Source organism: Dromiciops gliroides, chromosome 1 (genome assembly GCF_019393635.1).
Source record: "Dromiciops gliroides isolate mDroGli1 chromosome 1, mDroGli1.pri, whole genome shotgun sequence".
Taxonomy (NCBI): domain Eukaryota; kingdom Metazoa; phylum Chordata; class Mammalia; order Microbiotheria; family Microbiotheriidae; genus Dromiciops; species Dromiciops gliroides.
The window spans coordinates 502443437-502465254 of record NC_057861.1 but is presented as its reverse complement, the minus strand read 5'-3'; the positions used below and the strand labels follow the sequence as shown (position 1 = coordinate 502465254).

Here is a 21818-nt window from a genome sequence, read left to right as displayed (position 1 = left end):
CCTAAGGTTGTTGTGAGGATTAAATGAGACAATTTATAAAAAGGGCTTATCATAGAAGAAGCTTAAAAAATGCCAGTTCCGTTCCCTTCCCACCTATTCAGGGAAAACAGTAGATGCAATTCTGCCTTAGGATTCTTTACATTGTTCTTGAGTGCTCTAAAAATTGGTTGGGTGGGGTTGGGGTGGGGGGATGGGGGTAGGTGTATGGAGAAGTTATTTTTTCTTTTTCTTTTTTTTTTTTTTTGGTGAGGCAATTGGGGTTAAGTGACTTGCCCAGGGTTACACAGCTAGTAAGTGTTAAGTGTCTGAGGCCGGATTTGAACTCAGGTACTCCTGACTCCAGGACCTCTACCTAGCCGCCCCAAGAAGTGATTTTTAATTAACTAGTCAGAGGACAGTGGTTTTCACCCTGGGAAACAGGATTTCATTTCAGTGTTCTGATCCCTATGTAACTTTCAGGATTCCATTTGTGGAAAGGGACATTTAATTGTAGGATTTAGGTGGAGGGGAGGGGCCTGAGCAGGTGAGGATAGAAACTAGATCTGTGATTTCAAAGATACAGGGACACACCCACCCCAACCCCAGGACTCCAGGTGAGGAAAGAATATTAACAACAACATTAATACTACTGGTACTACTAGTCAGTCATGTCTGACTCTTCGTGACCATGTTGACCATAGCATGCAATGCCGTCTGTGGGGATTTTTTAGACAAAGATACTGGAATGGTCTGCCATTTCCTTCTCCATTGGATTAAGGCAAACAGAGGTTAAGTGATTTGCTCAGGGTCACACAGCTAGCAATTATCTGAAGTTGGATTTGAACTCTGGTCTTCCTGACTCCAGGCCCAACACTTTATCCACTGGGCCACCTAGCTGCTGCTGCCACTGATGATGATGATAATAATAACAATAACAATAACAATAATAATAATGATAACCAAACTTTATGACGTGTGAAGTACTACTTTCCAAATATTATCTCATTTTATCCTAATAACAACCCCTGGGGGTGGGTGCTAATATTACTCCCATTTTATTGATGAGGAAACTGAGGCAGATAGAAGTTAAGTGACTTGGCCAGGATCACACAGCTAGCTAAGAATCTGAGATAGTATCTGAAATCAGGTATTTCTTGACTCCAGGCCCAGTGCTCTAACTTCCATGCCATTTAGCTGCCTTCTACCAATGAAGGTTGGCACATTTTCTGCAACATATAGTTTTTCATTGAGCACTGGGAAATTAAGTGACTTGCCCAGGGTCAGCCTACTAGTACATGTTAAGACATGGGATGTATGAACCCAGTTTTTTTTCTAGATTCAAGACTGGTGTTCTAACATGCTGTGTCTTTCTGAGTAGGTTGATGGTTACTGAATACTTATTCACTCACTAAAAAAAAAAAATCTTGAAGGTAGATTGCATTTTTAGAATCAGTTTCCTTTTGAAGTTTGAAATGGTAAGAGCCAGCTTGAAACAGTGGCTGTTGTATTCCAAAATGTTACAATTACATTATTTCATAGGGTTAAATTTCATGGAGATTCAGAGAAAACAGGAATTGGATACAAATATTCACTAGTCAGTAGGCTCAAATATGAGACTATTGTGTATCTGGATACAAAGTACTTGGATACAAGCTGACTGTCTTAGAATTAATTACATCATTCTTGTTCTTGGAAAAATCTCTGGATCTGGCTTCTGTTCCAGGGTATGTTAAGAGGGGTCAGAAATGAAGATCCTGCAGTGATTCTTAGGTTAATCATGTGACATTTGTTTATTTTCTGCATGTTGCAGAAGAATGACTTTACAAGGCTGACTTCTGATGTCCCAGTTGGCTGAACATTCCGCCCAAGGAAGTATTCTTCCACATTCTTTAGAGCCCAATCCCAGCTGGATTTCATGGCATAATTAACTGGGGAAGGGTCCTGCAACTTTCTTTTAAGTTTGTTTTTGTTTGTCTTATCATCAGTGTATTCCTTTGCAACCAATTACCTTAACAAGCATTGTGTGATTCCAACTCATGTTGAGTCAGCTTTTACCACAGCCTAAACACTGAGACTGAAATGTCCAGGTGTTCTTTTGGGCTAGGAGATCACAGTGCTCTTTCTTAATCTGTTTCTAGATAGAATCTTCTGAACCTAAAAAAGCCAAACAATTCTGGCAGCAGACTTAGCCCGAGTTACTGCAGATCCCAGGGGTGTCTTAATTTATTACTGTGGCAGAGGTTAGACACTGAGAAACTTCCCTCAGAGAGGAGGGTAATTACCAGCTTTACTTTGTGAGGTTACAGATGCCAGGCAGGTCAAGGAGTTTCCCAGATTTCTTTCCCTTTTACCCTTCTCTCAGGCCCCCAAACATCACCAGTACCCTTTCTCCCATAATTCAACAAGTTAATAAGCATTCATAAACACCTACTGTGCACTGGGAACTGTGCTAAGCTCTGGGAATACAAAGAAAGGCAAAAACAGGACCCTACCACTAAGAATTCACATTTTGATGGGGGAAAACCAACAGTAAGCAACTATATACATATAAGGTATATACAGGAAAATTACAGATAATCTCAGAAAAAAAGCACTAGCATTAAAGGGGACCAGGAAAGACCTTTTGAAAAGGATAGGATTTGATCTGAGACTTGAAGGAAGCCAGGAAGTAATTGTGATTTTATATATATATACATATGGGCATATATACATACATGTATATTATAGATAATTATATGGAATACCCATATAGTTTTGTGTGTATATACATACATACATACATGTGCACTTAGATATAGAAATGTTTTTGGGAGCAGCTAGGTGGCACAGTGGATAAAGCAATGGCCTTGGATTCAGGAGGACCTGAGTTCAAATGCAGCCTCAGACACTTGACACTTACTGGCTGTGTAACCTTGGGCAAGTCACTTAACCCTCATTGCCCTGCAAAAAAAAAAAAAAAGATGTATAAATGTTTTCTCCTCCATTAAAATATAAGCTCCTTGAGGTCAGGGACTGTTCTTCCGCCCCCCCCCCTTTTTTAACCTCTAGCTCATTGCAAGAGTTTAATAAATGCTTGTTGATTGATTGAAATAATGGAGTCTGAGGTTTTTGCAGGCCTTTTTTTTCCTTCTCTGGGATCAGCCTTGAAATTCCTAATGAGGGGGCAGCTAGGTGGTACAGTAGATAAAGGACTGGCCCTGGATTCACGAGGACCTGAGTTCAAATCCAGCCTCAGACACTCGATACTAGCTGTGTGATCCTGGGCAAGTCACTTAACTCTCATTGCCCCGAAAAAAAAAACAAACAAAAGAAATTCCTGATGAATCCCATCTTTTGAGAGAGAATTGGAGACTACATCAGTGGCTTTCTCTGCCTTGTTGCTAAAATTTTTTTTCTTTTGAGAAATAGCTTTGTATAAGTTCACATTTTGACAACTCAGTGAACTTTCATTTCTGTTTAATGGACTGTTTTCTATATTTGTTTTTGACTTGTGCCAGAGCCTTCAAATTCTCTTGGTCAAAGGAAATCATGCATCTCTTCTCTTAGGGTTAGAGGGCATGCCCTTCAATTTCATCTTAGAATAATGGTTTAGTGGATAATATGCCCTTCCTCTTTTTTTTTTTTAATAATTTTTTTTGGGGGGGTGAGGCAGTTGGGGTTAGGTGACTTGCCCAGGGTCACACAGCTCGTAAGTGTTAAGTATCTGAGGTCTGATTTGAACTCAGGGCCTCCTGAATCCAGGGCCAGTGCTCTATCCACTGTGCCACCTAGTTGCCCCGCCCTTCCTCTTAATAAATAGTTAACTTCTTGAATGTAAGATTGCAAGGTTTATCAACCTTAGTTACTTAAAAAAAATTTTACTTATTTTATTCCAAACTTAAATAAAATAAGCATGGTAGAATAGAAAAAAAATAAGATGGAGGGAAATTCAGTTACTTTTTATACTGCTTTGCTTAAATACTTTTAAGAGTTTACCTGTGAGTTTGTATGGTTTCCTAAAATCAAAATGTATCAGGTTTTTTTTTGGGGGGGGAAATGTTTTTATGTTCATGTGTTACCCCTTAGTTTCCTCAGGGAGGCAGAGGGATGAGCCTTGGTACTGATAGTGAAAATTTAGACAAGGGATTCTTAACCATTATTTTTTTGTTCCCTGGACCCCTTTGGCAGCCAAACAAAGCCTATGGAACCTTCTCAGTAGGTTTTAAAGGGCATAAAATAAAATACACAGAATTACAAAGGAAACCAATTCTATTGGGGAAAAAAGATGTGATTTTTTTCTTTTCTTATTCAAATTCCTGGATACTCTGAAGTATATCCATGGACCCTTAGGGGTACAAAAGTCCTAAGTTAAGAATTCCTGGTTTAGATTGTGGTAGAGATCTCTGGAACAGTAGTGTGACCTTGTACCTGCAAGCCCACTTCCCAGCCTGCCTCATCCCTATCTACTAAGAGTTTGCCAAAATACCAGTTAGAAAAAGCAAATGAACTTAATTGAGGAATATCAGAAATTTCAGTGAAGCCATATAGTTCTAAAATAAATTCCTCATGTAAAGTGCTTTGTGGGGGTATATTATATATTTATAAACTCATCATAAAGTTTATAATCTATGGAAATTTCTTCCTAGTTCATCTTAGAGGCCTAGATTAGTGGAATGCTTATGAGATTTTCATATGACAAAATCTGGGAGAGATAGCTAAGAAATAACATTAAAGGTCTGGATCTAAAAGGGTCTTATGAGCCTGGAACAAAGGGGATAAATCAAACAATATGAAGTTTAATAGGGATTTTTAAAAATCAACTTTCCAAATATAAGATGGGGAAGTGTAGCTAGATAGCAGCTCATATAGGGAAAGGTTTGGAAGTTTTAGTTAGTGAGACAGAATGCTAATGCTTGGTGATGTGATGTGGCAGCAAAAAGCTAATATAACCTTTTGTTGGTGGTACTGTTCAGTCATTTCAGTCATGTCCAACTCTTCATGACCAATCAAAGACATTGGAGTAGTTTGCCATTTCCTTTCCAGCTTATTTTATAGAAGAGGAAACTGAGGCAAACTGGGTTAAATGACTTGCCCAGGGTCACACAGTGTTTGAGATCAGATTTGAAATCACAAAGATGAGTCTTCCTAACTCCAGGGCCAACACTCTATCCACTAAGCTACCTAGCTGCCAAACAAATTACTGGGCTCAAAAATTCCAAAATGGAGATCTGGAAGCAGAAAAACATCTTGCTCACCATCATCATCTCTGACGTGTGTCAGAGATGAGATTGTTTTCCTATACAAAACAGGAAATCTGGAACACTGTATTTGGAGTTGTCCCACTACTCAATCTGGGGTAGGTTTGGAAGTTTACAGCATCCCATTCCTGCATCCAGCTGGCTATGAATGCTATCTTTTAATGAATCTCTTTTGTACTTTTCCTTTCCCTAGTATGGATACTTGGATTATCACATGCTTGGGTTATTCATTTGCCACCAAATGAAAGAATTGAAATGGGTAGGAGAAACTTAGCAAATCTCTTCCTCATTTAAAATTCCTCAAACTCAGGGAGACTTACTTCATTCTAGTTTTTGCATTGAATGATTCTAATTTACAGATGTGATTTAAAGGGGACTCTTGGACAGATATAGGTTGTACCAGATAGCTTCTGGGATCTCTTCCAATTTAGAGATTTCGTGTGTGTGTGTGTGTGTGTGTGTGTGTGTGTGTGTGTGTGTGTGTGTGTGTGTGTGTGTTTTACAGAGAGAGAGAGAGAGAGAGAGAGAGAGAGAGAGAGAGAGAGAGAGAGAGAGAGAGAGGGTTTTCCTTATTTAATTTATTCTTTAGAAATATAGCTGTTACAACAATGTAAGCCTCCTTAGTCCTTATAGTTGTACATGGGTTCATTTACGATCCCTACTCTCCACAAAACAAACTGAGAAATCTTTGGGTCTGGATTTGTTTTTCAACCTTTCAGGGGCAGGTTCAAAGCTGTAGTCTGTGTCCTATCTGGAGTCACCACATGTCTTGCATTTGTGAAGCCGGCCATCAACAACATCTCTCTGATGACCTTGGGCATTCCCTGCACAGCACTGCTCATCGCAGAACTGAAGAGGTGAGTGACCTCTCTGTGTGTGCCTGTCTCGCAGATTCTCATTAGGGCAGAAACATTTGATGAATGGCTTGTTTGACATTTCCTGGAACCAAATCCTCTAGTCCCCAGCTCAGGGCACACTAGAGTGTGGTACCTGGATATCTCTGGGATGGTGCTTGGTACATAATAAGCACTAAATAAATGCTTACGGAGGAGGAGGAGGAGGAGGAGGAGGAGGAAGAATATTCGGTCTCTTTTGGTATTCAATTCCTGCAATAAAACATCTCAATGTATGTAAATTTTATATGAACACAGGCTTGACTGGCTGTTTTGCCATTGTTTTTCCTATGAAAAGTGGAGGGTTTCCTGCTTCCTGACAGAGAGGTGGTAGACTTAAAGTGGAGTAAGATGACATACATTTTTGGACTTGGCCAGTGTGGGAATTTGTTTTGCTTGATTGTGTGTATTTATTTATTTATTTATTTTTAGTGAGGCAATTGGGGTTAAGTGACTTGCCCAGGGTCACACAGCTAGTAAGTGTTAAGTGTCTGAGGCCAGATTTGAACTCAGGTACTCCTGACTTCAGGGCTGGTGCTCTATCCACTGTGCCACCTAGCTGCCCCTATGTGTGTATTTATTTTGAGAGGTTTTGTTTGTTTATTGTTTAATTGGGAGGGGAGGAGCAGTGAGATTATTGAAAAAAAAATTTTTTTTAAGGTATTGAAAGCATCCTCCATACATAATTGGCCCAGGGGACTAAGGCCATCACCACTGATTTAGCTTCCTGGTGGCCTGAGTACAGAATCCACTGCAGGAAGAATAACTGGTTCCACCCTGAGGCCTCAGACTGTTGCCCCAGTGGGGCCTAAGAAGCTGAATCAATGCTATATCCTTGCTGGATATATTCCGTGCTACAGCTAAAGACATTTCCTCTTGTTAACTAAAAAAGAAAAGGAGGGCACATCCAGTAGAAGTTTGATTTTATTTTTATTTTAAATTTTAAAACATCAAATAAAATGAGCATTTCCAAAAACAAAGTAGAACAGAAAAAGAGGATAGCATACGAATCTGTAAATGCCTGTTATGTGCCTCCTGTGGAGTGCTCGGGAGAGATCATACAGGTGAGCTTTCAATTCTGAAGTAGCATTAATTGGCCTAGAGCCAGCCTAACATAGGCTGGGATATATGAGGTGATTTTAGATAAATAGAAAATGGGTTATCTTAAAACTATTGATTTTATGTGAAAATTTAAATGAAGGGTAATTTGTGAAAGAGTTGAAAAGAGGTGTCTTCTGTAAGTAACCTCTCTGCCCCAAAGACACTAGAAAAGAGATAAAAAGGGCTGAAGATGGAAAAGAAATTTGTATATGAACAGAATAAGATGTGAAACGTCTTTGTGGATTACATTCCTAATTGTGATTTTTTTCCCCCAAGGAAACTGTTTGTAATAGATTTCTATAGTTGCAACTCATCACAAACACAGAATTCTTGTATAAACACATTTGTGGCATGTTCAGACCCTCTTTCAGATGTAAACTGTATCTAAATGCTATTTTTAAAAGATCTCTTGTGACAGTGCTTCTCTTTTTATTTGCCTAATTTTCCAAATGCATTTTATGTTCATCGCCATCTAAATCAAATGTGTTTACCTAGGCCATAGGGAAGGCAGCAAGGTGATATACTGCACAGAGCACTTGACCTGGAGTCAGGAAGATCTGAGTTCAAATCCAGTCAAATATACTTATACTAGTGAGCTAGCTTGTAGAAGCAAATTACAACCTCTGACTACTTCTTGACCTGGAGTCAGGAAGACCTGAGTTCAAATCCAGCCAAACTAAACTAGGGAGCTATTTTGTGTAAGCCAATCACTTAACCTCTGATTGCTTCAGTTTCCTTATCTATAAAATAGAGATAATAATAACACCTCCCTCCTAGGGTTGTTCTGAGGATCAATTGACAATATTTGTGAAGTGCTTTGCAAACCTTAAAGCACCATATAAATACTAATTATTATCATCCTCCTGTTGTCCTGAATATATCCTTCTTCTTTCCCATCCCAGCATAGCTTTGAGAGGGAAAGGGGCATTTTTTTCCCTTCCACACTATTTTTTCCCAGGTGGGCTGCTTTGATCACCAGCAGCCAGCCAAGCACTCTGCAGGCTTGGGTCTGAGCCAACAAGACCACCTTCTTAGTTAGCAGGTAGATTGTTCGAGTTTATTTTTCACAGCTTTGTGTGGGGATGGAGCTTTGTGAGGTGAAGGGTGTAGAATTCATTCCTTTTTCAGAGTCGTAGATCCCAGAGCATCAGTGAGTATATATGGTTACAGACATAAGGGGACTCTGTCATAGACAGGAAGCAAATAGGCTTTTGTGGGAGAAGGGAGAGGGCAGGGACTTCAAGGACACTTTGGATGCCCAATCCTTGGTCCACAGCCCTGGCAAGTGACATTGAGTAGGAGAGGAGTTTGGGTTATAGAATATAATTTGACCACCCAAATGAGATAATGGCACCCATGGGACATGCAGCAAACTGGGGCAGACGGTCATGTCTGAAAGATAGGGGCCCAAACTTCTGAAAGAAAATATATTTAATAGAAGCCAAGGAAGAGACTGACAGTGGCCTTGGGTATCTGAAAAGAGTATTTTTACCAGTCTTGCAAGATAGCACATAATAAGAGACATGCCCCTTTGCATTTCTAAGATAAGAAAACATTTTGTGCACCAAGTTAGATGATGGTTAACATAAAGGACATTAGGAAATTTTAGGTACTGGAAAATAATTCTTTTTCTACTACTAAGGTTACATAGACCAACCTCCTCATTAAAATTGAATGAGTTAACTGAGAAACAGAGGTTAAATTGCTTTTTTCCTTCTCTAATTTGAAGCGACAAAAAGGAATCTATTAATATACTAAAGTGTATGTGTTTGGGGGAGAGAATTTAGGTCCTCCATCAGAGAGGTCGGTGAAGCTTCTTACTCAGAGTACCAAATAACATCTTTCCATCTAAGATAATTAAAATATATATTTTATGGATACTTTTTATATAGCTATATTTTTCTTCCTTTTTTACATTGTTTTAAAATTTTTGACTTCCAAACTCTTTCTCTATGCCCCCTCCCCAACATATTGAAAAGGCAAATAATATGCTACCCATTATGTATGTGAAGTCATGCAAAACATATTTCCATATTAGCCATGTTATTTTTATTTATTTTTATTTATTTATTTTGGTGAGGCAATTGGGGTTAAGTGACTTGCCCAGGGTCACACAGCTAGTAAGTGTTAAGTGTCTGAGGCCACATTTGAACTCAGGTACTCCTGACTCCAGGGCTGGTGCTCTATCCACTGCGCTACCTAGCTGCTCCCAGCCATGTTATTTTTTAAAAAGCAAGAAAAATAAAATGGAAAAAATATGCTTCAATCTGTACTCAGAGTTCATTAGTCCTTTCTCTGGAGGTGGATAGTGTTTTTCATCTTGGGTCCTTTGGAATTGTCATGGATCATTACCTCGATCAGAGTTGTAGCTATATTTCTCAGACTTCTCTCCCTCATAATTAAAAAGCAAAATGAGTGAACACGCCACTTATATTTTACAGCATAGGCCTCATTCTGTATTTATAGTTTGACTCCCTGCCCAGAGGAATGAGACATATTTCATCACCGGTTCTCTGAAATCAAGATTGGACACTGTACTGATCACAATTTTGACATCTTTTAATGTTATTTTCTTTACTTTACTGGGGTCACTGTGTAAATTGTTGTCTTGGTTTTGCATCAATTAAGATTACTTCATTTAAAAATAATATTTTCCCCAATTACATGTAAAAAGAATTTTTAATTTTAAGATTACTTTAGAAATGCTTGCTTGTCATAGAAACCATGTGGTCCTAATAGTTGTAGCCACAGTGGGCCATTGCCCCCCCCTCTCCCTCCCCCTCTCCCCTTCTCCCTCCCCCTCTCCCTCCCTCTTTTCCTCCTTCCTTCCTTCCTTCCTTCCGAATTCAACCAATATTTATTAGACTTTTCCTATGTGTAGAACAATGTGCTGGGCACTAGGAGAGATACACATTTTAGATATTACTCCCCATTTCTTTTTTGCAGGACAATAAGGGTTAAGTGACTTGCCCAGGGTTACACTGCTAGTGTCAAGTGTCTGAGGTTGGATTTGAGCTCAGGTCCTCCTGAATCCAGGGCCAGTGCTTTATCCACTGCACCACCTAGCTGCCCCCATTACTCCTTGTTTCTTAAGAAAGATCTATGGTAGCAGCCTAAGGATTTCATAGTGTTTGTTCTGCTGTTTCTTGGGCACTATTGCACACCTTGCATATTCTTAGATTGTTGTCTGGGACACCCCTTTTGTCATTATTGTTAAATGAGTAGAGAAGAAAGAAAAAGAAGAACCTTTCCAAAATATTCTAGTGTCTTGTTCTACTTGCTGGATGGCTGAGCTGTCAGTCAGCTTCCTGATAGCCCGTGAGTAAAACAAACCAATTAAAATTATTTCATTGATGGTCGATCTGATGCTGATTGACAGCATGGTCAGCCAGTGAGACAGGGTGCTGTCTGTGGCTATGAGACTCTCTCACTGCAGAAGGTAACAGGCTTTTATGGGAGTTGAGTTTACAGTTATGCTCTCCCCAGTCCTGAGCATTAAAAGAAAGAAAAAAATTGGAGCTGCTCCCCAAACATAGAATTAAACTGTTCACGTAGACATTTGAATTAGACTTTTCCTCCCAAATGTTTGATGTGCAGAAGGTCTGCTTTGTTCAATATATGAATCTGAACATCATGTTTTAGACGGCTGTTTTCCCTAAGAATTCTCCAGTGTCTAATTTCATTTTGTCTTTATCTGTGAGTCTAATGATATGTTTTAAAACTTATAATTTTGGTTTTCCCCCCAAAAGGTTAAAAAAGGGAAAGCTTTTTAAAAGAGGATCTTAAAAAGTGGGGGGAAGAAAATGGTGAGAATAGATTGTCTTAGTTAAATCAAGAAAATCTTTCCGTTCTCTGATCTTTCAAAAGGAAAAATACTTATTTAATGATCCCTTCCCTAATTAGAAAGTCTAATATGGGGCTTGGAATGAGGAACATCCAGGGTGATCCTAGCTGCCTCACTTGTCTGTTTCCCTCCGTTCTCTTCTGTGCATTAAAAAAAAATGCTTCATTTATGCTCTTACCATTTTTCTTTGTTTCTTTGTTCATCCACCTCCCTCTTTCTCTCTCTCCTCCCTGCCTCCTTTATTCCCTTCCTTCTTCCCCCTTTCCTTGCTTCCCACCCTCCCTTCTTTCCTTCCTTCCTTCCCTCCTTTTCCCCTTCATTTCAGCCTATTTCCTCATGTGTAAAATGGGGTTGATAATAGCACCTACTTCCCAAGGTGCTTGTGAGAATAGGATGAACTAATATTTGTGAAGTGCTTTGCAAAGCAGTCTATTAATGTTAGCTACATCATCTTTCTTATCCAACCCATTTTCTCTCCTTTCATAGCCACCACCTTCCTTCCATCCCTTTTTGTCTTCACTATCTCAATGGCATCTTAAGTGGTCTCCCTGTCTTATATCTCTCCCCACTTCAATCCATCCTGTACCCAGCTGATTTTCCTTAGGTGCAAATCTGATCTTGTCATTCTTCTATCCAGTAAACTCCAGTGAATCTCCATTATCTCTAGAATAAAATATGTACTCTTTTGGTTTTTAAAACCCTTCACAACTTCATTTTACATTAATTCATTTCTCACACTCTATGGCCCAGCCATATCAGTGAGGGAGAGGGAGAAATAAGCGTTTATTAAGCACTTTACTATATGCCAAGCGCTTACAAATATTATCTCATTTGATCCTTATAACAACCTTGGGAGGCAGGTGCCACTATCATCTCTACTTTACAGTTGAGAAAACTGAGGCAGACAGAGGTTAAGTGACTTCCCCAGGGTCACACAGCTTGTAAGAATCTGAGGCAGGATTTGAACTCAGATCTTCCTGACCAGGCCCAGTGCTCTACTGTGCCACTTAGCTGTATCTTTGGGCTTCTCTCGGTTCTTCACATGTAACTCCATACCCTGTACCTGTGTATTTTCATGGAGAATGAATTCTGTGTCTGCCTCACAATCCTCTCTCACTTCTGCTTCACAGAACGCCCCTCTTCCTTCAAAACTTAGCTCAAGTACCACTTTTTCCACAAAGCCTTTACTGATCTCCATAACTCTGAGTGCCCTTCCCCTGTAACTTCCTTGTTTTTAACTTTAAGCTTGTATTATTTTATATTCATTCCATATATGAGTGATCCAAAGTCTTAGTATATTTCCAAGCTTTAGAAACTTTGGACATATAAATACTACAAACTTATAAAAACCCCCAGATTTGAAAAGGCTGATTATTTCAATTTTATTTTTTTAAGTGAGGCAATTGGGGTTAAGTGACTTGCCCAGGGTCACACAGCTAGTAAGTGTTAAGTGTTTGAGGCCAGATTTGAACTCAGGTACTCCTGACTCCAGGGCCGGGGCTCTATCCACTGCACCACCTAGCTTCCCCTATTTCAAATTTTAAATGATTAAAATTTAGAGTAACCATTGTCTTATGCTGTACGTTGCTCCAGTCGAGTTTTCAATCTTTGTAGAAGTTTTCATCAGCTTCTTCTCAGTGGTCCTAGCTTTAAGATTATCCAGAGAAGGAAATTTCAATGTCTACATGACAGTGTTGATGTGACCCACAAGAAAATGTCTAATGGAGATAGACTGGTGCTCAAGCAAGGGACCTCCTCTGCCAATACACTGGTCTGAGAAAGTATCATATCATCCAGAAACTTGGACACAAAATGCATAATGACAAGGTGCCCTGCCTTGTTAAAACTGAATTTTAAAATTTATTATTGAAAATTCACAAAACTAAAAGAAATGAAAGGAAATGTAAATAATTTGATTTCTACATGATTTTTTTTGGTAAGTTTGTAGCATTTATACTTTGGAAGTTCTTAAAGCTTAAAACTGCACCAAGACTTTTGGCACACCCAGCATTTATGTACTTAGACATTTTCTCATTAGAATGCAATCTCCTTGAGAGCAGGAATATTCTTTTCATTTTCTGTCTCTGTATCCCTAGCACCTAGCAAAATGCCTGGCACATACTTGTTGTTCAGTCATGTCTGACTCTGTGACCCCATGGACCATAGCATGCTAATGTTGTCCATGGGATTTTCTTGACAATGGTTCTCCATTTCCTTCTCCAGTGCAATTAAGGTAAACAGAGGTAAGTGACTTGCCCAGTGTCACGTAGCTAGTAAATGTCTGAGGCCAGATTTGAACTCAGGTCTTCCTGACTTCAGGCCCAGCTCTCTATCCACTGAGCCACCTAGCTGCTTCCCATTGGTACATAGTAGGTACTTCATAAATGAAGGTTGATTCAAGCTCACAATCTGTGATCTATTATCCCATTTCTTACTGAGTCATGCTATAATTCCATTTAATTCAACAAGTATATTGGGGGGGGCAATGAGGGTTAAGTGACTTGCCCAGGGTCACACAGCTACTAAGTATCAAGTGTCTGAGGCTGGATTTGAACTCAGGTCCTCCTGAATCCAGGGTCAGTGCTTTATCCACTGTGCCACCTAGCTGGCCCCAACGAGTATCTATTAAGCACTTGCTATGCGCCAGGCATATTTGGGCAGCTAGATGGTACAGTAGATAGATCACTGGGCCTGAAGATAGGAAGCTCTGAATTCAAAGCTGGCCTTAGGGGCAGCTAGGTGGCGCAGTGGATAAAGCACTGGCCCTGGATTCAGGAGTACCTGAGTTCAAATCCGGCCTCGGACACTTGACACTTACTAGCTGTGTGACCCTGGGCAAGTCACTTAACCCCCATTGCCCCGCCAAAAAAACAACAACAACAAAAAACCCCAAAGCTGGCCTTAGATATTTACTATCTGTGTGATCCTGAGCAGGTCACTCAACCCCTTAGTTCCCCATCTGTTAAATGGGGACACACTGGAGAAGGAAATGGCAAACCACTCCAGTATCTTTGCCAAGAAAACTCCATGGACTTTTCCACGGAGTCACAAAGAGTCGGTTAGGACTGAAAGATAACAATGTGCTGGGTACTGTACTCTAGGGATACAAACATAAAAAGAAGAAGGTCTGTCCTCCAGGAGTTTAGTCCCAGAGTGAGGGCAATTTAAACTTCTAAAGCCTAACTCTGTACTAAGACTTTGGGGCCATCCTGTATTCTTTCCGATAATCATAGCTAAGGTTTAAATGACACTTAAGGTGTGCTTTACTTCTCTCAAGCTTAATAACATTGCTTTAAGGTAGGTACCACATCTCCATTTTTTGGACTTAGAGACACAGAGATTGAGTGGCCTATCCATTAGAAAGTCATGGTTATGGGGGCGGCTAGGTGGCGCAGTGGATAAAGTAGCAGCCCTGGATTCAGGAGTACCTGAGTTCAAATCTGACCTCAGACACTTGACACTTACTAGCTGTGTGGCCCTGGGCAAGTCACTTAACCCCCATTGCCCTGCAAAAAAAAAAGAAAAGAAAAAAGAAAGTCATGGTTACATCGCTGGTATCTGAGGTAAGACCCGATCCATGGTATGGTCATGACTATACGTCTCACATTTTATGTACTATGTCATTCAGCTACATTTCCCTTCCTGTTTCCCTCCCCCAATATAGAATCTTTTATTTATACAGGATTCATATCTCTAAGTCCATGATGCTCAATTGGAAAATATAGTTTTAAATGCTGTGATAACTGGAGTAGTGCATTCAGACTTACTTTAATAGAATTTTTGCTGGCAGATCTCTCTGAAAATGTTCCCATCCTTCCATCTGGAATGGGAATATTGTAGCTGCTTCTCACAAGCAGCTCCTGAAACTCCAGGGAAGTCCCTTGAGAGTTCCAAGTCTATAGGGAACCTTGTGAAGGGAAAGGAGAACTAAGAAAGAGCTGACGCATCTCACTACAATGATGGGAATCAGATTTTTTTCCCCCAGTGAAGTAAACATTGGTAGTAAGAATTTCCATTAATTTATTTGAACAAGTCAAATCAAAAGGTATTTATGATTTTCAGCATAGAAATGGCTGCAGCAGGCAAAACTAGGACCAATGGCATGAAAAGATCTTTTTTTCTCTCCTAGGTGTGACAATGTACGGGTATATAAACTTGGCCTCTTCTCAGGTCTTTGGTGGACTCTAGCTCTCTTCTGTTGGATCAGTGACAGGGCCTTCTGTGAACTGTGGTCTTCCTTCAACTTCCCCTATCTGCATTGTGTGTGGTAAGTCTCACGTATGTGAAGTTGGCCACCACGCCCATTTTGGAAGAAAGTTTTCACTTTCTTCCAAGGAAGCTCCAGCTATAGATATGTTTATCCATTCTTTCAGAAAAGCCAGACTAACAAAACACTTCATCAAGTCACAGGAACGGAATGGCATAAGTGGCCTCTTTCCTAAGCCAGATTATACAACAGTTTCAGCAGCAGCAGCAGGAAGTCACGTAAATAGCAGTATGGACCCAAGGGATCAAGCCTAGCCAAAAAGGAACTAGAACAACAACAACAACAACAACAGAAATCAAAACAGGGCAGACCTGTAGTTAGTAGGGGCTATGAAATAGGGGTGGGATACACAAGGTTTGAGTTTCGTTATCTTCCGGCAAATTGTAAAAGTACAAAAATGCTAACCTGCGATGTGAGATTTAGATGGGGTGCAGGTTGTACTGCTCCTCAGCCAGAAAAGCAAAGTGCTCTGCCTGAGTAGAATCCACGCCTTCCATAGTACATATGTAGTACATATGCTTACCACTAATTAAAAAGTCTAACTACGATGAAATCTTACCAGCCAGAAGGAACCTTAGAGTGAGTCTAACCCAAACTTCTCATTTTGTAGAAGAGGAAACTGAGGCCCAGAAAGTTTAAATGATTTTCCCAAGGTCATACATCTGGTGACAGTCAGGACTAAAACCCAACAATGGGGGAAGGAATGGAGAAATATTGACTACTGTAAGGATGCAGGTGAATTCTTCCTCCCAGAAACCTCTAGCTGTCAACCCAGAAGAATTTTTCTTCCCTTGCAAGTGAGCATTTCTTTCTTTCTTTTTTTGTTTTTGGTGAGGCAATTGGGGTTAAGTGACTTGCCCAGGGTCACACAGCTAGTAAGCGTCAAGTGTCTGAGGCCGGATTTGAACTCAGGTACTCCTGACTCCAGAGCCAGTGCTCTATCCACTGTACCACCTAGCTGCCCCAAGTGAGCATTTCTGATTGGAAAAATGTGACAGGTACTAATAGAAAAATTCAAAATTTATTTTTATTATTGGAACTTAATGGAATGAGATTGTGGCTGGGAGATGGTGCAGCTACTAGGATGTTGTCAAACTACATAAAATTACATATAAACTTACAAAGACAGGACTTGATTCCAGGTCTTTCCCACTCCAAGAACAACCCTCTATCCATTAAGCCACATCGCCTCTCCAGGTAAACTAATACCTAAATAACCATAAATTGGAGTATCATTTTTACACAGCTTATCTTTGCTAGTGTACCAAACTTGAGGAGGCAGTGTTTTTTTAAATCGGTATTTATTGATAGCTTTGGTTTTTATATCTCCTTTATTTCCTGTTGTATCCCTCTGTCTACCACCTGCCTTATAACAAACAATAAAAAAAGAGGGGGGCGGCTAGGTGGCGCAGTGGATAAAGCACCGGCCCTGGATTCAGGAGTACCTGAGTTCAAATCCAGCCTCAGACACTCGACACTTACTAGCTGTGTGACCCTGGGCAAGTCACTTAACCCCCATTGCCTCACAAAAAAAAAAAAAGAGGAAGGAAAAAATTTGGCAAAACTAATCAATTACATGGAAAAAAGTCTGATATTATATTCATTGTTCCACGCCCACAAAGGAGAAAGGCAAGATGTCACCTAATGTGTCTTCTTTGGGGCCAAACTTGGTCATTATAATTTCCCATCATTTCATTTTGATTGCTTTGATTCTGTTGTCCTTTCCATTTTTATTGTTGCTGCCATTCACATGCAGGTTTTAATGTAATAGAAACCATTTCCTTTTCATTTACCTTATAACTGTTTATCTTCCATTTGAAGCCAATGCTGCATTCTCCAGTTTGGTACACTAGCAAAAATAAACTGTGTAAAAATAATATTCCACTTTATGGTTATTTAGGTATTAGTATACCTCGAGAGGCAATGTGGCTTAATGGATAGAGGGTTGTTCTTGGAGTGGTAAAGACCTGGAGTCAGGTCCTGTCTTTGACACATATTGGCTGTGTAATCATGAGCAAATCACTTAATCTCTCCTTGCCCCATTTAACTTTACAAATGAATGAATTGGGGCAGCTAGATGGCACAGTGAATAGAGCACCGGCCCTGGAGTCAGGAGTACCTGAGTTCAAATCCGGCCTCAGACACTTAACACTTACTAGCTGTGTGACCCTGGGTAAGTCACTTAACCCCAATTACCTCACTAAAAAAAAACAACACAAAAAAACCATGAATGAATGAATGAATGAATAGACTCTATAATAAGACTCTATAAGCTGCAGATCAGAGGGCTTGTTTATGTTGTTGATAGAGGGAATTTTTTCACTGGGATTCCCCAATATCAATAGAATCACAGGTTTAATTAAAAAAATTATCCCTGAGCCCCAAATTTTAAAACACCAACACACCACCAATAAACTGCTATGGAAATTCAACTAGCCTAAAGCTGTGTCTATGAAGAGATATTTCGCTTGAGGGCTGGCCAGGGGGCTGAAAGACTTGAATTCTAGATCTGCCTCTGATGCATACCAGCTGTGTGGTCATGGGCAGTTCACATAATCTCCCAGTATCCCCACACAACTCTGTAAGATTTAAAATGACAGATGAGTTGCATTTAGGTGGTGCAATGGATAGAGTGATGGGTCTGCATTCAGGAAGAGGTGAAGTCAAATCTGGCCTCAGACACTTGACTCTGTGTGACCCTGGGCAAGTCACTTAACCCTCATTGCTCCACCCCCCAAAAATTATATCGCTAGAATCATAATACATGTTGTCTCCAAGGTTTCAAGATGTTAATGCTTAAAATTGCACTAACACAGCTCTACCAACAATGTAGGAGACTGTCTTTTCATAGCTCTTCCAACCTGACTATTCCTATTTTTGTTCATCTTTGAAAATAGGTCTATTTATTTTATTTAAATTGTTCATTTTAAAGGGCCATGAAAACAATCAGAGCTCCTAGAATAAAGGTCTTCTCTAAATGTTCACAATTAAAAAAAACAAACAGGTGACAGCCTTTAAGCATGGATATGACTTGAGACATAGACATGAACCAACAGTTTCATTTTCTGGTGGGTCTGGAATAAAAGCAGCTGTTGTCAGCTAATTTTCCTCCTCTCACAGCCTCTATTTTCAAACTCTCGTGACCTTTTCTTTTCAAGTTCTTGGTCCCTTCTCTTCACATGATTTAGCCTCCCTGTTTCAGAATTAGTTCCTGTTATAGAGAACAAATGAGTCACTTCCAATGTACGGCATGAGAGAAGTTGGCCCTGAACAGGTCAGGGTAATCTAGCTATGTAGGAGAGCTGTAACTTCATCTCCTCCTAATGAGGAGGGACCAGAGCATATTAATTACATTCTCAAACAAGGAATAGAGGAACAAATTGGCCTAAAATGGCGATGGTCGGTGTCCCCGACTCCCCAAGCTTTTGCTGGGAGCTTCAATCATTAAACATTTATTAAGCACCTCGTATTGTGTCTAACACTGGGGTTTACGACTTTCTGTCTTTCAGGCACATCCTCATTTGTCTGGCTGCCTATCTGGGTTGTGTCTGCTTTGCATACTTTGATGCTGCCTCGGAAATCCCGGAGCAAGGCCCTGTCATCAAATTTTGGCCCAGTGAAAAATGGGCCTTCATAGGAGTCCCCTATGTTTCCCTCCTGTGTGCCAACAAGAAATCTCCAGTCAAGATCACATGATGTCAAGTTCAGCAGCTCTGGATTTTTCCTATTTATTTTTCCTCACTTACTGTGCTTAGTTAATTATCACAACAGCCAGGGACACTTGAATCTGTCTCTTTTTATTTTTTGGTGTTTTTTTTTCCACTCCTGCAACTTACAAGGGTTCAGTTGTGTACAGTAAGAAATGCATTTTCTTTACTTTAAGAAATGTATTTTTTTTTTCCTTTCCCTCGGAGAGGAAGAAGATTGGGTTTTGGTGTGGGGTGTGGGGTTTTTTTTTGAGACTGAAAATGCTTACAAGTAGAATTTAGGTTGACCCTGCGCTTAGCTTCTTCAGACTTTATTTTTAGATGCCCCCTATCCTTACTACTGGCTCCTGAATCTTAAAACACTGTGATAGCGGCATGTCTCAGTTAGACCAAAGCAACAGACTGGCACCTCCTGGGGAAGAATGTTTTTTTAAATTTAGACCTTCCTTTCTTCTCTTTCCCACCCATGTATTATCTTTCCAGAAACTCCCGTGGAAGGAATTAACAAACAAATGTACCATTTGAGTAAACCTCCATCTTTGTCCCAGAGATTTTCATTGGAGGAAACCTGGGCATGAAGAATCATATGAAGGGCTTGTGGGAGAATAATTTTTAATCACCAATCTCACAAAACCTAGCTTTTAAGTAAGTTAGAAATTATTTTTATTATTTGTTCCAAGAGTCCTAGATTCATCTTCTATATTTGGGCAAAATTAATGGGAAAAAATTACCATCATCAAACCATCATTTTAAATGAGCACAACTTGGGGCAGCTAGGTGGTGCAATGGATAAAGCATAGGCCCTGGATTCAGGAGTACCTGAGTTCAAATTCGGCTTCAGATACTTGTTAGCTGTGTGACCCTGGGCAAGTCACTTAACCCTCCTTGCCCCACAAAAAAAAAAAGAGTATAGCTTTTTTCATACCTTTTTTTTTCTTTTGACCCCTTTCTCCAGCTCATAATACACAGATAAGAAAAGCTGTGGAATCATAGAACAGTAGAAAAGCAAAGGGAATAGAATTCTAGAATAAGAGTTTGACAGCATCTTAGTTGGATGGTTGTAGTAGAAAGGATCCCAAAGGTGGGGTCAAAGGATCTGAGTTTGAATCCTGATTCTCTTACTTTTATTAGCTAAGCCACCAACCTCTCTGGCTCTTAGCTTCCTCCTCAATAAAGCTAGGAGGGTAGTTTTAGATAAGATCCATTCTGACTTGAAATCTTAGGAGCCTATGAGATCACTTAGTCCAATCCCTTCCTCTTACAGATAAGAGATGATAGATATATACCATACAATGTAGTACAATAGCCTTACTCTCTGCCAGGCTGTCAAAAACCCAGCTATAACTTGGTAGCAGTTTTATCTCTCTTTCTTGGGGGTGGGGAGGGTGGGGTATGATTTGACTGTCACAAATCCAGTGAAACTAAACTCCGGTGATTTTTTCTTAAGTGAAGCCTAGAGTAATCTGAAATACTCGGAAATATCCTGTACTACCTTGGAAAGTCACTTTTAGGATCATCTTTAATTCTTCTCCCTTACCCCGTAGGTATGGCAATTGAGTTTGAAGGCATCTTAGCTGGATGGTTATAGTGGAAAGGATACTAGATGTGGGGTCAAAGGACCTGGGTTTGAATTCTGGTTCTCTTGTTTTTATGAGCTGTCTGACCCTGGGTGGGTCGCTAACTTCTCTGGACTTCGTTTTCCTCATCTGTGTAATAAGGGTGGTTTTTTTTGTTTGTTTCCAGTGTATTCTGAATTCTAGCTTATTATGGCATATAACACTGCTGCTACTCCTTCTACAACACTAGCTAGTTAGCAATAATGGATGTTTAACCAAGGCATCCACTGGACATTTGTTCAAAAGTGGCACTAACATGGCTTGCTCATTCAGCATTGCCAATATGCTCCTCTTTGAGTTTTGCAACTCCACCAAGACTCCATGGATTCAGTCGCTGCCCTTCTTCACTGGGATAAATGAGGAACCAGCAAATGTCTCCTGAGTTCAAATCTGGCCTCAGCACTTACTAGTTGTATGACCCTGGGCAAGTCACTTCACCCTGTTTGCTTCAGTTTCCTCAAATGTAAAATGAGCTGGAGAAGAAAATGACAAACCACTTCAGTATCTGCCAAGAAAACCCCAAATGGGGTCACAAAGACTCAGACACGACTGAACAATGACAACAACAAATGTCTGCAAGGTTTGTGGCACTGGATGCCAAGCTCAGGGATATTTTATTTTCCTTTCACTGGAGTTTTTCTTACCTTGTCCATGACATTCCACCTTTGGGGGTAGGGAGAGGAAAGGAGGGTTTTTGTATATCTTCTTTATAAAGTCAGGAAACACTTTGTGTTGTCATAACAGACGATTCAGTCCCAGAGAACTAGGTCATGACATTTACTCAGCAAGGCCAGACGTTATTCTTGGAATTCACACAGGATCCAAAGTTGATGTCCTTGCAAGAGTTTAGGAGATTAAAAAGCACTTGATGTTCTCAAATGGCAAATGACATCCATTGCCTTTTAATTGCTTTTATGAAGCGGCTCTAAGAGTTTCAGAGACAAACAATTTGTAATTCTCACTCAAACACTGACTACAAGTTGGTTTTCTATGCCTAATTGCTGCCATACTTCAGGCCAAAGTCAGGAATTCCTTGAAGGGGAGCTTTCAGAAGGTTTTTATTTGCTAATTTTGTCTGTTTCACAAACCACCATTCTTTACAATAGAAACAGAGCTCTCCAAGGTATAGGACTTATTTTCATTTTTCACAACTCTAGTTGATAAATCTAAGACT

General features: G+C 40.0%; 1 protein-coding gene across 1 annotated transcript in view; it reads left to right on the top strand.

Annotated features, from left to right (window-relative positions):
- Positions 1-20395, top strand: part of ACER2 (alkaline ceramidase 2) — a 34133-nt gene extending 13738 nt beyond the window's left edge. The window contains exons 4-6 of the mRNA XM_043975572.1: positions 5936-6073; positions 15184-15321; positions 18831-20395. Of these exons, the coding sequence (XP_043831507.1) occupies positions 5936-6073; positions 15184-15321; positions 18831-19017 (463 nt within the window). The 3' untranslated portion in view covers positions 19018-20395. The remainder of the gene's footprint in view (positions 1-5935; positions 6074-15183; positions 15322-18830) is intronic.
- The last annotated feature ends 1423 nt before the right edge of the window (positions 20396-21818 follow it).